Raw genomic sequence first — 17,738 nt, forward strand, 5'->3', positions numbered from 1 at the left:
AGGTAAATCCCATGAGGCAGTGGGCTCTTTAGATGGCGGCTTTAACATTATGAAGGTAAATCCCAAGAGGGAGTGGGCTCTTTAGATGGCGGCTTTAACATTATGAAGGTAAATCCCATGAGGGAGTGGGCTCTTTAGATGGCGGCTTTAACATTATGAAGGTAAATCCCATGAGGGAGTGGGCTCTTTAGATGGCGGCTTTAACATTATGAAGGTAAATCCCATGAGGGAGTGGGCTCTTTAGATGGCGGCTTTAACATTATGAAGGTAAATCCCATGAGGGAGTGGGCTCTTTAGATGGTGGCTTTAACATTAGGATTCCCCTCAAAAAGGCTTTAGAAATCTTGTGTGACATAAGTGAAGAACCATATGAAAATTAAATATTGCAGCTAGATGGACCCTAATGGTAGAGGCTGAAGAGTCAGTTTGATAAAGATCAGCCAGAAGATCCAATACTTCATCCACATCAGCTGCACAAGGGTCAAGGTCATTGTTAAGAGCCCATCTAGCAAATTTTTCTCATTAATTCTGGTACAGTTTCCTAGTACAGAATTTGTGATGGGCCACAACAATCTGACGGACGGGTGAGGAAAGGGAAGAATGCCTGGCAATCATGGGAATTGGAGAAGCCACGCAAGGAGCTTGAGCTGTTGAAGGTTTGGATGAACCTGTCCTTCTGGATGAGATAATAGATCTGGAGCTGGGTCCAGAATCCAAGATTTTCGAAGTAGTGGAGGCCAAAAGAAGGGAAACCAAACCTGTCGAGGCCAGAATGGAGCAATGCGGATAACTATGTTCTCCAACTTCTTGGCTTTCTTTAGAAATTGGGAAATCAGAGAAGTTGGGGGAAAGGCATACAGGAGACCAGGGGGGGTCAATCGTGGAGAAGAGCATCTCTGGGTGACTTCCCCTGGGGGGGGGGGGATTAGGGCAAAGTATCTGCTGCAATTGTTGTTTGGGGGGACGTGAACAGATCACAGCAAGGTCGAACCCAGTGATGGAATATCTTCTCCATCACCATAGGAGAGACCACTCGTGAGGCATTAAAATAGTTTTGCTCAGTTTGTCTGCTATCATGTTGGAACTCCCTGGAATGTGTGTTGCCATGAGAAAGCAGTTGGAAGAAATCACCCTTGCCAGACTCTTGAGGGCTTCTCGACAAAGTGGGTAAGACTTGGTTTCCCCCTTGTTTGTTGATGTACCAGCCCACCCCACGGACATGTTGTTCATCTGAACTACCACTGTTCCCATGGGAAGGGCATCTTGAAATGCTTGCAATGCCAAGAGCAGCACCCTCATCTCTAGAACACTGATGTGCAAATTGGCCTCCTGTTGGGACCAAGTACCTTGGACAGTCCTTACCAGATAATGCTCCCCCACCCTATATGGGAAGCATCCGTAGTCACTATGGCTTGGCACTGTGGAAGGATGAAAGGACGGCCTGACAGAATGTTGTTGGAATGGAGCTACCAAGACAGGTCTTGTTTGCAGCAACTGGCGATAAAGTAGGACATCGGTTGACTCAATGACCATTGGTAGGCTAGAAGCCATTGTAGAATGTGCATGTGATATCTGGCCAAGAGAACTAGAGTTATAGAGGCTGACATTGAGCCCAGCGCCAGAAGGACGAGTCTGGCTGGAACGCTTTTATTTCGAACTATGTGGTTTAAATGTGATCTGATCTTTTGAAGCCTGTCTAGTGGGAGTGAAGAGATTCCTGAAACAGTGTTTAAGTCTCCGATAAATTCCATTTGTTGAGTAGATCTGACTTTTTGTAATTCACTGAAATGCCCAATGAAGTGCAAAGATGTACAGTGTAATCTCTTGCCCATTCTAGTCGACACCTGGTGGTAGCAGTAAGGAGCCAGTCGTCAAGATAAAGAAAAACTCGAAATGCCTGCAGTCTGAGATCAACTGCTACCACTGCCATGCATTTCGCAAACACTCTGGGAGGGTTGTGGTGAGATCAAAGGGCAGTGCTCTGAACTAGAAATGACTGGCTCCCAGCCAGAAGCACAGGAACATTTGTCCATTTTCATATGGCAATATACATCCTGAAGATCTACCGAGCACACTCAATAGTCTTTTCCAGGAATGGAAGTATTGACTGTACAGAGACCATCTAGAATTTGGTTTGCTGAACTGCCTTGTTGAACTGGCTTGCTCTGAGGGCGGCAAGCTGAGACGCAACTGTTTCGCACCTCCTCAGCTACTGCTCCTGTGAGATTATCGGACAGTTCTTTGATCAGATCTCTCTGTGGCTTGGTAAAGTGCACCATGTAGTTCAAAGACCTGAGAGCAAAGGTCGGGTGAAGCGTAAACATGCTTCCTGAACCTATTCATAGTCCTGGACTCCTTGTTAGGAGGATGGATAGTAGGACTTTTTTCTGCCAAAACTCGAGACAAGTTGGACGTGTCTGATACAAGAAGCAGCAAATGAGATCAGAGGTAATTTAGAGAGGAGCATTATGGGTAGAGTCTAGCTTGAGAGTTTGGAAGACGCAAGCTGAAGCAAACAGCAGAGTCGGTTCTGAGGCTTGAACAGAGCCCACAGTCAAGGATTACATGAAGACTTGACATCAGATGTTGACAGTAACTCCCCTATGACCACCACCAAAAACGCATTGAATCTTGGGTACTGTGTTCTGGCTACTGGTAAGTGAAGGTAGGCATCTTTCAGACCTTGGCTCTTAGAGAACAGTAAAAGAAACAGCCTGCAGAGTTAGCATTTTACACTCCGGCACATTCAAAAACATGTTTAACCTTTGCAGTTTAAAACTGGCCTCCAGGGGCTATAATTCCTTGAGACTAATAACAAGCCTGCATTAAATCTTACCTTCCTTCTGCTCTGGTACTACTTTTGCATAGCATCCAAGTTGATAAGCTCCAGAAGTACGGGTCTTATCGGATGTCTTTGCTCTCCAAGCACTTGGGGAATACTAGAGAACCTTGACCAATGCAGCATGCATCCTTGCCCCAATATTCTGTAGACCCAAGTGTCCACAGTGTTTGCTCTCCCACTTGGGGAGATTATCCGGGAATAACAGTTCAAGGCACTTTGTATGCAGATTGGCCTCCATCTGGAACAGTGTCCTGGAACTGGAATTGCAGTTCAGACGACATGTCAGTAGTCTGGTACATCAACAAACAGGGCAGAACAAAGTCTTACCCCCTTTGTCAAGAAGCCCTCAGAGTGTGGCAATGGGTGATGTCCTCCAGCCGCTTTCTGACAGCAATGCACATCACAGGGAGCTCTAACGTGATAGCAAACAAACTGAGCAGAATCATTCTCCTGCCTCACGAGTGGTCTCAATGGGCAAAGGAGATTTTCCATCACTGGGGCCAGCCTTGAGTCACCCCTGAACAACTGCATCAGCTACTTTGCCCTAATACCCTCTCAGGGGGAGTCCTTAAGAGACACTCTCCTTCACAATGTCCTTGGGTCTGCTCTATGCCTTTCCCCCTTCTCACAGATTCCTCTTAAAGGAGCCAGCAGGTTGAGAAGCAAAGGGATCCTCATTGTGCCCTTCTGGCCTCGACAAGTCTGGTTCCCCTTTCTGTAGGCCTCATCTAATTCACCATCCATGGACTCTTGAACCAGTTCTGGATATTCTGTCTCACCCACATAGACTGGTGCACCCCAATCCTCAGAACCTCAAGCTTCCAGCTTGGCTTCTCCAGGTCTATTACTCGCCAGGCAGAAAAATTTAGCCTTTCCAGTTCAAAGAATTTTACTGGCTTCCCATAAACCTTCCACCAGGAAACTACCACAGCAAGTGGAAAAGATTTTCTATCTAGGCGCATGATAATGGCCTCAACACCTTCTCTGCATCAGTTGAAAAAGTATTGGAGTTTTTGGCAATGCTGTTTGAACAAGAGAGCCTCTGCTTCTATGGTTAAGGTCCAACTGGCAGCAATCTCCAATTTCCACAATGGCTTTGAATACCACTCACTAAATTCCCATTGACTGTGTAAAGTGTTCATAAAGGGAACCTTGTGGTTGAAACCACTGTATAACGAAAGACCTTAACCCCTTGGGATCTGACTGTGGTTCTGCAGTCTTTGGTACTTCCCCCCCTTTGAACCAGCGGCTACCTGTCACTTAAAGTTTCTGTTATGGAAGACCATTTTTTTGATAGACATTACTCTGCCAGAAGAATTTCTCTGCCAGAAGAATTTCCAAAATACAAGCTCTATCTTCAAAACCCCCATATTTGATCTTGCACAAGGATAAGGTTTCATCAAGAACCAATCCATCCTTTCTCCCAAGGTGGTTTTGGAAACCAACATTAATCAAACCATAGATTTACCTGTTTTCTTTCCAAAAGTGTTCTAACAAAGGTGAATAATGCTTATATTTTCTGGATGTTCACAGACTATTACGATTCTACCTCAACAGAATTAAATCATTTAGAAAATCGGACTAGTTATTTGTCTCATTTTCTGGTCCATCTCTAGGGAAATCTATTTCAAAAGTCACCTTATCAAGATAGTTAAAAGACAGTATTACTTTCATATACAATAAAAAGAATCTGCAATTGCCAGCACCAATCAGAGCGTATTCTATTAGAGCAATAGCTACGTCTAGTGTTTTCCATTCCAAGGCTTCCATAGATGAAATATGCACAACAGCAACTTGGGCTACTCTGCATACCTTTATTACTCATTACAAACTGGATCTGGTCTCCAGGGGAAAGGCATCCTCTGGCTCTATGGTTCTCAGGAATATCCTTCCATAAGGCCACCCAAGATCTAAAGTAGCTGGGGACTCTGTCCCAAAGATCAAGGATAAATAAAAATTGACATGATGGTCGCCGCCATGGATCCCAATAGCTGAAGAACTAACCTGGCTTGGGCCTTCTTCCAGGGGAATAGAGCCTGGACTTGAGACTGCAACACTGTTATCCTTTTTGGAGGTAGAAAGGCCCTCATTTGAACAGAGTCTAGCGCTGCACCTATAAATACAACACGCTGTGAGGGCAGCAAGGCAGATTTTTCCCAGTTTAATGTAATTCCTAGCCTTTGGCAAAGGGTTATGGTGGCTTCCCTGGCTTGAATGAGTAGATGCCTGGTGGGGGCAGCAAGGAGCCAATCGTCCAGGTAAGGAAACACCTGGAATCCTAGATGTCTCAGGTGAGCTGTCACCACTGCCAAGCACTTGGTAAACACCCTGGAGGCTGTGGTGAGACCAAAGGGCAGGGCTCGAAACTGGAAATGACTGGCTCCCAGCCGGAAGTGTAAATGATTCCTGGATGCCTTGTTTATCTTGATGTGGTAATAGGCATCCTTGAGGTCGATGGAGCACATCCATACTCCCTCTCCCAGCAATGGGAAGATGGACTGAAGAGTGATCATTCGGAATTTGGACTTCAGGACGTAGTGATTCAATCGGCTGAGATCCAGAATGGATCTCAGGTCCCCTGTTTTTTTCGGCACCAAAAAGAGTCTTGAGTAAGTTCCTGATCCGATCTGGTCTGAAGGGACCGGTTGGATGACTCCTTTTCTTAGCAGCTTTGATACTTCTAGTGCTGCTTGATCCCTTTGACTGGGTGGAACGTCCGGAATTTTTTTGACTGGGGGAGGGGATGAAGCAAAGGGAATGGTGTAACCTCCAGTGATTATTCGAAGCACCCATCAATCTTGAGTGATGCTTTCCCAGGCTTGAGGATGCCTCGAAAAAGGGCCCCCAACTGGCTCCGGAAGAGCACAGTCAGGCGATCCCTCAGGGATGCTGATAGGAAGATCTGCAAAAGGAGTCACGGTCTCCCAAATTGCGGGAGCCACCTCTGCCCCTAGGATGGCGTCTTCCAGAATAATTCCCCCCTCCTCTGCCTCTGGAGGGGGACTCACCATGATTGGCTGGGAAAGACTTTTGTGACTTTTTGAACCAAATCTTCCCTCCTCTCTGAGCCTTGGGATAAGGCCTAGAGGGAAGAGAAAAACGGGCCCCTATGGCAGATAAAGTCTTACCCTCCTGCTCATATCTGGTGAGAGTCATTTTCACTTTGGGTGCAAAAAGAGAGGACCCATCGAAGGGGGCGTCAGTGAAGGAAGACTTGAAGGCCTCCGAGAAGTGACATAGGTGCATCCAGGCTTGCCTCCTAAGAGCCAAGCCTGAACTAGCTGCCCTACTCGCCCCTTCGGCCGCATACGATATGAGCCTCATGGACGAGTTTGCAATGGAACCAAGGGTAGACAACTGGGCGTTAACAGTCTGCGCTACCGCCTCAGGCATGTTACCCATCAAAGCATCTCCTAACTCTTGGAGGAGATCTCTCTGGAGCCGAGTAAAGTGACAAGAGGTAATTCAGTGACCACAGTGTAAAGGTCGCTGAAGACAGGGTACGCTTCCCATAACGATCCATACTCCTGGACTCCTTGTTAGGAGGATGGACGGAGGAAGAAGCCTCTGCAACTTCTTGCCGAGTGGCTGACGCCACCACCATGGCATCTACAGGGACCCCTTTTGTCAAGAACTCTTTTCCTGGGGGGGGCAGACAGGAACTTATTTGGATGACTGGGCACAGGTTCCACGGAATCAGGGTGCTCCCACACCCTTCGACAAATCAGGTCTAAGAGTTCATCGAAGGGTGGAGACACCCAGGAGGCGGAAGGTTGAGCTCCGAAGGCCTTGAAGAATACAGAATCCTCACAGGGGGGCTTGGAAGGCCAGTCACCTCTCTGCCTCAAAATCTCCAGGATGTCGGAGGAGAAGACATTGGAGGACGACTTAGGGGACCCCTCTGCATCTTCGAGGTTGGTATCCCGAGGTGATGGACTCATCTTGGGAGTCTATGTGCTTCCTCTTGCACAACTTTTTCCTGGGAGGCTCCTCAGGCACAGACTCTGAGGGGCCCTCAGAAAGCAGGGGAGCACTCATGGGGGTGTCCTCAGGCCTTCGAGCTCCGCTGTCCACAGATAAGAGGGGCATCAGAGGCTCTAGCCGGGGTGTATGGGGACGGAGTGACTGATCCAAGTGTTACTGATGACCTGGCCAGTGCGCTCCTCATGGCCTCGAAGGCGGGTCCCCCCGAATCAGAGGACTGACCCGTCTCCGAGACCACAAGCGGAATCGGGATCCCCCTAGCCGAAGCGCCAAGAGGGAGACTCTGGGCCGAAAGAAGTCCCGATGCATCCCTCTCTGACCCGACCGAGGAAACCAGAGTGCCGAAACCAGATGACGGAACCAAAATAGTTGGAGCCGATGACGGCTTCCGATAAACCCGTCAGGGGTATCGGAGCAGGCGTAAAGACATCACTCGGCGCCGAACATGCCGGCTCCGATGGCACAGAGGTGCTCGGAGGAGGAATCATTGGTGCCGACAGGGGGTAGGCTCCAGAGCCGACTGGGTCGGAGCCGAAAACTATTTGGCTAACACCGGCGACTGAAGGAGCCTCTGGACCACCCTTATCCACGTCCAAATCAGATAACCTAGAGGATTTGGAGGCAACTAAAGGAGATGAGGATCTCCTACCTATGGAATCATGTCTAACACTGGGTGACCGGGCTCTGAATTGGCTCCAAAATGATCGGAGCCTAGGTTGACTCCAGTACCACCGATACCTCCTGCGGCCCCAAGGACAATGGAGCCGAGGAAGCAGTATCCAAACCAGAGCTCTTGTCCTGCGGCTCCGAAGCCAACGGAGCCGAGGAGGTAACTATTTTCAAAATCTTCTCCGGGGGTTCCAAGGAACTAGATGGAGCTGGAGATCGTTTCTTACTTCTGGTGGATTTAGACTTGTCAGTAGAAGAAGCAGACTCTAGATGCTCTTCAAAAGAGGGCTTGACCAGGCCCTTCAAAATCAGTTTATTTTTTCTTTCCTGCAGCACCCTAGAGCTAAAGGAATGGCAGACCCTGCAGGATTCTTGTAAATGAATCGCACCAAGGCAATAAACACAGATGGCATGTCCATCTGTGATCGACATTTTATAGGCACACAGAGCATTTTTTAAACCCGGAGGGTTTATGCTCCTTTTATTCTTTAGACACGTTTACTACTATCCAAACACAACAACAACAGGAGGGAGGCGGGAGCATTACCGGAACTCTAATTTAAACGTTCCTTAGGGAACACACTGAAGACGATACGAAGGAGAGGACTATGTCCCTCTAAATTAAACAGGCCTAGCCCACCAAACACAAGGGAAACCACGCACACACTCCACAAAACTAGTAACAAACTCAAACACACTCAAAACACAATATAGCTATGAGAATAGCTTTTAATCTGACAACTTTAGAAAGTTTTTAGTCAAAAAATGTACTTAGCCACAGCCAAGCTCGAGACCACATCCTAACACAACGAGCTGCAAATGAGATCTGGGGGCTTGAGCGAGGTGCATCCTGGGATACCGGTTAGCCCAGCCAATTAGAGACTTCGAGCTAGAAAATAGTCGGCCGAGTCGGTGCCAATTATCGGCTCCGAACCCATCAGTAATGAATGTAGGCGAGATAGGACCACATGACATCATCAGATTTGCAGGCAGAAACGAGGGTAGAGTGGAAGACAGATACCCAGACAGTTCCAGTAGTAGTAGGAACAACAGGTCTTATAAAAAAAATATTAACAATCATACTTAAATAGGTTCTCATTAATACATGCAACTCCGTACGAGTTGCAGAAAGAGGCGTTACTAGGCACGTTGCAGGTGCTGCAAATAGCACTTCTGGCTAACATCAAAGATTGAAACAATATTAATTTCATGAACTTTAATCACACCTTGACTTAGGAATAGGGTCCATTTCCATCATGGTATTAAAAACCCAAAAAAGACTTGCACAAAAAAGGCAGATAATTCAAAACCCACCCTAGCTGGGATAGAAGAGCCGGGTCATACTGGTCACTTGGGTCAGCATTAATGGCTCTAAAAGCCAAGGTAACAAGTGCACACTCTGCACAATACAGGTGCCCTTGTCAAAGGATCCCCCCACCTCTGCACAATACAGGTGCCCTTGTCAGAGGAAAGCAGTCTGGATGGCTTATCTGTGGAAATGGGGATAACAGCAGGAGCAGGTGACCGACGTGTGTAACAGCAGGAGCAGGTGACCGACGTGTGTAACAGCAGGAGCAGGTGACCGACGTGTGTAACAGCAGGAGCAGGTGACCGACGTGTGTAACAGCAGGAGCAGGTGACCGACGTGTGTACCTTATAAAATCTCTCTGCTGTAAATGTGTCAATGGAAGCGACTGGACAAGGTTATGGCCAAGTCCATTTGTAAAATTTTGTAATACCTCTTTTGACCCTCTCATACTTGGAACACTTTTTAAATGGGATTTTTCCCATCATATGGACCACTGTATTCCCAAAGGATAATTTGTCAAAAGGAAAATCAGAGGACAAAGGATTCTCAGTCAGATCCCAAGACCACAGGAAAGTGTACTTGGGAGTAACATGCCAGAGATTTATTCACCAGAATCGCTAGGCCTCTTATACGGGGGGGGCAGACGAGGAAGCAACAGCAGTGACAGCAACATGGACAGATGATCCCTGCGGACGTTTCATTAAAAGGCCCGCCACTCACTCTCTCGCGAGGATCCTTCGCTACAGTAGTCACATGCTTAGTTCTTGCTCGCTTTTTTAAGGGAACATCAGCCTTGACAAATCTAGGAGGTTCAGAGCCCTGCTGTAATTTAGTGAGGGTACCAGGCACTACTTCCCTGATTAAAATTTGGGGAATCCACCTAGGCCCTTCAGATATCTGCTGTGGTTCTCTCTCTACATCTGCACTAGATATATGCATTCTCAGCAGACATGCGAATAGGCAGTTCAGTGTCGGCCTCTAGCTGGGTTGCAGCAGAGGGAACTGGCATTAACAATGGCCAGTCATTAGGTTCTTCATTCAACCTAAGACAGATGACCAGTAGAGACTGGACAGCAGCAAATCCAGAATGAGCTATTTCAGCTTTTTTCCTTAAGAGGCACATGAATTTCTGGGTGGACTGATTTGGCCACAGTACCCTTGGCCAATAACTTCAGACACTGGTTTTCTAGATAAACAGAAAGGGACAGACTGCTGCGAAGTGTCTTAGGAACAAATGCCTGACAGATATCACAGAGTACGGTTGTGTACAGCACTCAAACAAGTCACTTCTTGTGTCTTTATGGGGAACCTGCCTTGTCCTACACTCAATTCCTCTTCATGAATGAAGGGACCACAATGGGCACTAACCTGCAACAGGCCTGGCAGAAGAACGGCGTGAAGACAGAACTCAGTAGTTGCATTTGGACTTGCAGCAAAGAAGTTCTAAGGATTAGGCATCCGTACATCACATACGTACCCCTACACCATGCACATAGGACAGACATCTGGATGTACAGCACCTGGAAGGTGCAAAAGCTTTGATATACTAGGCAGACATCAGGCTATTCTCTGCAGGATATCCCATGTATAAAGAACACTGCAACCGTGATAAGGACATCTAAATGGTTAAATCAAAGGTTTTAAAGCAAATATTCCAAGCTGGAAAAAATGGTCATCTCTCTTTGATCTATGCTTGCTTCCTCTTACTGCTAGGGCAGTCACTACAAAAAAATGGTCATCTCTCTTTCATCTATGCTTGCTTCCTCTTACTGCTAGGGCAGTCACTACAAATAAAAACATGGTCATCTCTCTTTGATCTATGCTTGCTTCCACTTACTGCCAGGGCAGTCACTACAAATAAAAACATGGTCATCTCTCTTTGATCTATGCTTGCTTCCTCTTACTGCTAGGGCAGTCACTACAAATAAAAACATGGTCATCTCTCTTTGATCTATGCTTGCTTCCACTTACTGCCAGGGCAGTCACTACAAATAAAACATGGTCATCTCTCTTTGATCTATGCTTGCTTCCTCTTACTGCTAGGGCAGTCACTACAAATAAAAACATGGTCATCTCTCTTTGATCTATGCTTGCTTCCTCTTACTGCCAGGGCAGTCACTACAAATAAAAACATGGTCATCTCTCTTTGATCTATGCTTGCTTCCTCTTACTGCTAGGGCAGTCACTACAAATAAAAACATGGTCATCTCTCTTTTATCTATGCTTGCTTCCTCTTACTGCTAGGGCAGTCACTACAAATAAAAACATGGTCATCTCTCTTTGATCTATGCTTGCTTCCTCTTACTGCTAGGGCAGTCACTACAAATAAAAACATGGTCATCTCTCTTTGATCTATGCTTGCTTCCTCTTACTGCTAGGGCAGTCACTACAAATAAAAACATGGTCATCTCTCTTTGATCTATGCTTGCTTCCACTTACTGCCAGGGCAGTCACTACAAATAAAAACATGGTCATCTCTCTTTGATCTATGCTTGCTTCCTCTTACTGCTAGGGCAGTCACTACAAATAAAAACATGGTCATCTCTCTTTGATCTATGCTTGCTTCCTCTTACTGCTAGGGCAGTCACTACAAATAAAAACATGGTCATCTCTCTTTGATCTATGCTTGCTTCCTCTTACTGCTAGGGCAGTCACTACAAATAAAAACATGGTCATCTCTCTTTGATCTATGCTTGCTTCCACTTACTGCCAGGGCAGTCACTACAAATAAAAACATGGTCATCTCTCTTTGATCTATGCTTGCTTCCTCTTACTGCTAGGGCAGTCACTACAAATAAAAACATGGTCATCTCTCTTTGATCTATGCTTGCTTCCTCTTACTGCCAGGGCAGTCACTACAAATAAAAACATGGTCATCTCTCTTTGATCTATGCTTGCTTCCTCTTACTGCTAGGGCAGTCACTACAAATAAAAACATGGTCATCTCTCTTTGATCTATGCTTGCTTCCTCTTACTGCTAGGGCAGTCACTACAAATAAAAACATGGTCAACTCTCTTTGATCTATGCTTGCTTCCTCTTACTGCTAGGGCAGTTACTACAAATAGTTATTTTCTGCACTGCAGATTCCTACTGCAATAGTAAGGGGAGACCTACTCTGATGTCAAGATCAGTGCCCTCCATCCCAACAAGTTCCTACAGCTGGAGGGGCTCACGGACCCATTAATTGTAATCTTAACGTTCTGTATTTTAGGATACTCTGATACTGCAGCATAAAATCGATCTTGTAAGCAGATCGTGATGGATGTACATGAGGGGGAGCAGTCTAGGAAAGCTGCACATCAGCCATGTGCTTAAAGGATGAATTTCCTCAAACCACAAACATAATTTAAGCTATAAACAAATAATCAAGGGAATAGCTTCTGATGTGGTTTGTCCGATGTGATGTTAATTGGGATAGAGCACAGACTCCCAACAGACTCATTTCAGTCTCAGCCTGCGAGTACAAAGATGGAAAAAAGTTACAAACCTGCACGAGAACACAAATCAAAGAACTGCAAAGGTAATTGGAGTCAGCACCCTGAAACTAGTCATGAAAGCAGGGAGGAATTACCCAATATGTGGACTTCAGGGGGAGATGCATAGTGTTAGTCATGAAAGCAGGGAGGAATTACCCAATATGTGGACTTCAGGGGGAGATGCATATTGCAGCTTCAACTGTTTTTCTCTTATTAGCCAATGTAGTTTGAAACTGATTTTCGCCAAGTCTCCAAGCAATAAACCATTTCAAAAACATTTCATACATTTTATGATCGCTCTATATTTTGGAATGGTTACTTTAATCAAGAGCTGGAGAAATAACCCAGAGAAGGAAAACAAGGCAGAACCCTGTAATGCAAAATAAAAATGCTGCATGTACATGAACACAAACTGGTAACATACTCAGAAAGAGTCAAGCAAAGCATTGTGTGAGCGTTTCTTATACATATAAGGCCTACCTTCTTGAGGAGTATTCCAGTCAAAGACATACCACGCAAAATATGCTGCTGATATTGGCCAGAAATCCGTGAAAAACAAGAACAGTACTACTGTAGTGGATATGATACCTATGGAAAAATACAGTTTAATAAGTTAAGTAATAACTGCAAGGGTCTGCTTCAAAATACTTTTGACAGCATAAAAGCACATTTTTCCATACAAGTTTAGCTATCCAGCACTACATACTCGACAGATTAAGCTTACAGATTCTTCACGGTTTTACTCTTGGCCAGCCCAACAGGCAGAATTTCCTCCTACATGGAGGAAAACCAGAATCTAGCTAAAATCAAGAGACCTGAACAAACCAAAATCTAGCTCCTTTCCACTGAGAGAGTAAGGACTCGTACTAGTAGACACACAAACCAAGCACCAAGCCAGAGAGAGGACTGCAACATGAAGGAAAAAGCTTTGGCGCACATTTGGCAACACTTAAAACTGTATGGATAGTATGAACAAACTGGTTTGTCCGCAGGTCTGAGAGGATTAGATTCAACAAAAGAAAATAAATCCAGATGACACTGAAGTACCACACAAGGATTCCACACCCACCACCCAGATAATTAGAACCCACCAAAGGGTCTCAAAAGTGTACAGTGCCTACAAATGAGTATGGTAGGGAAGATGGAGAAAACAGGCATCAGGAAATGGGGGGGGGGTTGAGAATGCCAAAAACAGATTAGGTTCAGCAGCCAGTCTAGAACACATAAGGCAACGTCTACCATTGTTGAGACGAATATACATTTCATTGATTTTTGTGTCTGCACTTCGCAAAAAAAAGTGTGACTGGTTCTTCAACAGTGAAATCACATTTACTTTACCAATTACACACTACACTTAGAGATATGCTGCTGAAATTGGCACTTCAAATTTTAAGTGCTGCAAAGCTGCACCTTGTGCTGTCGAACTGCACACTACAAGATATCCAAGATAACACTGCAGTTTTACCAATTACTGATAAGGCACCTTGTGCTGTCGAACTGCACACTACAAGATATCCAAGATAACACTGCAGTTTTACCAATTACTGATAAGGCACCTTGTGCTGTCGAACTGCACACTACAAGATATCCAAGATAACACTGCAGTTTTACCAATTACTGATAAGGCACCTTGTGCTGTCGAACTGCACACTACAAGATATCCAAGATAACACTGCAGTTTTACCAATTACTGATAAGGCACCTTGTGCTGTCGAACTGTACACTACAAGATATCCAAGATAACACTGCAGTTTTACCAATTACTGATAAGGCACCTTGTGCTGTCGAACTGCACACTAGAAGATATCCAAGATAACACTGCAGTTTTACCAATTACTGATAAGGCACCTTGTGCTGTCGAACTGCACACTACAAGATATCCAAGATAACACTGCAGTTTTACCAATTACTGATAAGGCACCTTGTGCTGTCGAACTGCACACTACAAGATATCCAACATAACACTGCAGTTTTACCAATTACTGATAAGGCACCTTGTGCTGTCGAACTGTACACTACAACATATCCAAGATAACACTGCAGTTTTACCAATTACTGATAAGGCACCTTGTGCTGTCGAACTGCACACTACAAGATATCCAAGATAACACTGCAGTTTTACCAATTACTGATAAGGCACCTTGTGCTGTCGAACTGCACACTACAAGATATCCAAGATAACACTGCAGTTTTACCAATTACTGATAAGGCACCTTGTGCTGTCGAACTGCACACTACAAGATATCCAAGATAACACTGCAGTTTTACCAATTACTGATAAGGCACCTTGTGCTGTCGAACTGCACACTACAAGATATCCAAGATAACACTGCAGTTTTACCAATTACTGATAAGGCACCTTGTGCTGTCGAACTGCACACTACAAGATATCCAAGATAACACTGCAGTTTTACCAATTACTGATAAGGCACCTTGTGCTGTCGAACTGCACACTACAAGATATCCAAGATAACACTGCAGTTTTACCAATTACTGATAAGGCACCTTGTGCTGTCGAACTGCACACTACAAGATATCCAAGATAACACTGCAGTTTTACCAATTACTGATAAGGCACCTTGTGCTGTCGAACTGCACACTACAAGATATCCAAGATAACACTGCAGTTTTACCAATTACTGATAAGGCACCTTGTGCTGTCGAACTGCACACTACAAGATATCCAAGATAACACTGCAGTTTTACCAATTACTGATAAGGCACCTTGTGCTGTCGAACTGTACACTACAAGATATCCAAGATAACACTGCAGTTTTACCAATTACTGATAAGGCACCTTGTGCTGTCGAACTGTACACTACAAGATATCCAAGATAACACTGCAGTTTTACCAATTACTGAAAGGCACCTTGTGCTGTCGAACTGTACACTACAAGATATCCAAGATAACACTGCAGTTTTACCAATTACTGATAAGGCACCTTGTGCTGTCGAACTGTACACTACAAGATATTCAAGATAACACTGCAGTTTTACCAATTACTGATAAGGCACCTTGTGCTGTCGAACTGCACACTACAAGATATCCAAGATAACACTGCAGTTTTACCAATTACTGATAAGGCACCTTGTGCTGTCGAACTGTACACTACAAGATATCCAAGATAACACTGCAGTTTTACCAATTACTGATAAGGCACCTTGTGCTGTCGGACTGTACACTACAAGATATCCAAGATAACACTGCAGTTTTACCAATTACTGATAAGGCACCTTGTGCTGTCGAACTGCACACTACAAGATATCCAAGATAACACTGCAGTTTTACCAATTACTGATAAGGCACCTTGTGCTGTCGAACTGCACACTACAAGATATCCAAGATAACACTGCAGTTTTACCAATTACTGATAAGGCACCTTGTGCTGTCGAACTGCACACTACAAGATATCCAAGATAACACTGCAGTTTTACCAATTACTGATAAGGCACCTTGTGCTGTCGAACTGTACACTACAAGATATCCAAGATAACACTGCAGTTTTACCAATTACTGATAAGGCACCTTGTGCTGTCGAACTGTACACTACAAGATATCCAAGATAACACTGCAGTTTTACCAATTACTGATAAGGCACCTTGTGCTGTCGAACTGTACACTACAAGATATCCAAGATAACACTGCAGTTTTACCAATTACTGATAAGGCACCTTGTGCTGTCGAACTGTACACTACAAGATATCCAAGATAACACTGCAGTTTTACCAATTACTGATAAGGCACCTTGTGCTGTCGAACTGTACACTACAAGATATCCAAGATAACACTGCAGTTTTACCAATTACTGATAAGGCACCTTGTGATGTCGAACTGCACACTACAAGATATCCAAGATAACACTGCAGTTTTACCAATTACTGATAAGGCACCTTGTGCTGTCGAACTGTACACTACAAGATATCCAAGATAACACTGCAGTTTTACCAATTACTGATAAGGCACCTTGTGCTGTCAAACTGTACACTACAAGATATCCAAGATAACACTGCAGTTTTACCAATTACTGATAAGGCACCTTGTGCTGTCGAACTGCACACTACAAGATATCCAAGATAACACTGCAGTTTTACCAATTACTGATAAGGCACCTTGTGCTGTCGAACTGCACACTACAAGATATCCAAGATAACACTGCAGTTTTACCAATTACTGATAAGGCACCTTGTGCTGTCGAACTGCACACTACAAGATATCCAAGATAACATTGCAGTTTTACCAATTACTGATAAGGCACCTTGTGCTGTCGAACTGTACACTACAAGATATCCAAGATAACACTGCAGTTTTACCAATTACTGATAAGGCACCTTGTGCTGTCGAACTGCACACTGCAAGATATCCAAGATAACACTGCAGTTTTACCAATTACTGATAAGGCACCTTGTGCTGTCGAACTGCACACTGCAAGATATCCAAGATAACACTGCAGTTTTACCAATTACTGATAAGGCACCTTGTGCTGTCGAACTGCACACTACAAGATAACCAAGATAACACTGCAGTTTTACCAATTACTGATAAGGCACCTTGTGCTGTCGAACTGTACACTACAAGATATCCAAGATAACACTGCAGTTTTACCAATTACTGATAAGGCACCTTGTGCTGTCGAACTGTACACTACAAGATATCCAAGATAACACTGCAGTTTTACCAATTACTGATAAGGCACCTTGTGCTGTCGAACTGCACACTACAAGATATCCAAGATAACACTGCAGTTTTACCAATTACTGATAAGGCACCTTGTGCTGTCGAACTGCACACTACAAGATATCCAAGATAACACTGCAGTTTTACCAATTACTGATAAGGCACCTTGTGCTGTCGAACTGCACACTACAAGATATCCAAGATAACACTGCAGTTTTACCAATTACTGATAAGGCACCTTGTGCTGTCGAACTGCACACTACAAGATATCCAAGATAACACTGCAGTTTTACCAATTACTGATAAGGCACCTTGTGCTGTCGAACTGCACACTACAAGATATCCAAGATAACACTGCAGTTTTACCAATTACTGATAAGGCACCTTGTGCTGTCGAACTGTACACTACAAGATATCCAAGATAACACTGCAGTTTTACCAATTACTGATAAGGCACCTTGTGCTGTCGAACTGTACACTACAAGATATCCAAGATAACACTGCAGTTTTACCAATTACTGATAAGGCACCTTGTGCTGTCGAACTGTACACCACAAGATATCCAAGATAACACTGCAGTTTTACCAATTACTGATAAGGCACCTTGTGCTGTCGAACTGTACACTACAAGATATCCAAGATAACACTGCAGTTTTACCAATTACTGATAAGGCACCTTGTGCTGTCGAACTGTACACTACAAGATATCCAAGATAACACTGCAGTTTTACCAATTACTGATAAGGCACCTTGTGCTGTCGAACTGTACACCACAAGATATC

At 44.6% G+C, this 17,738-nt stretch overlaps 1 protein-coding gene across 1 annotated transcript in view; it reads right to left on the minus strand.

Annotated features, from left to right (window-relative positions):
• LOC122803271 (diacylglycerol O-acyltransferase 2-like) overlaps window positions 1-17,738 on the minus strand; it is a 624,533-nt gene that overhangs the window by 412,939 nt on the left and 193,856 nt on the right. The window contains exon 4 of the mRNA XM_044072861.1: window positions 12,762-12,869. Within this exon, the coding sequence (XP_043928796.1) occupies window positions 12,762-12,869 (108 nt within the window). The remainder of the gene's footprint in view (window positions 1-12,761; window positions 12,870-17,738) is intronic.

Source organism: Protopterus annectens, chromosome 5.part1, assembly GCF_019279795.1.
Source record: "Protopterus annectens isolate FY-2018-M chromosome 5.part1, PAN1.0, whole genome shotgun sequence".
Classification (NCBI taxonomy): Eukaryota; Metazoa; Chordata; order Ceratodontiformes; family Protopteridae; genus Protopterus; species Protopterus annectens.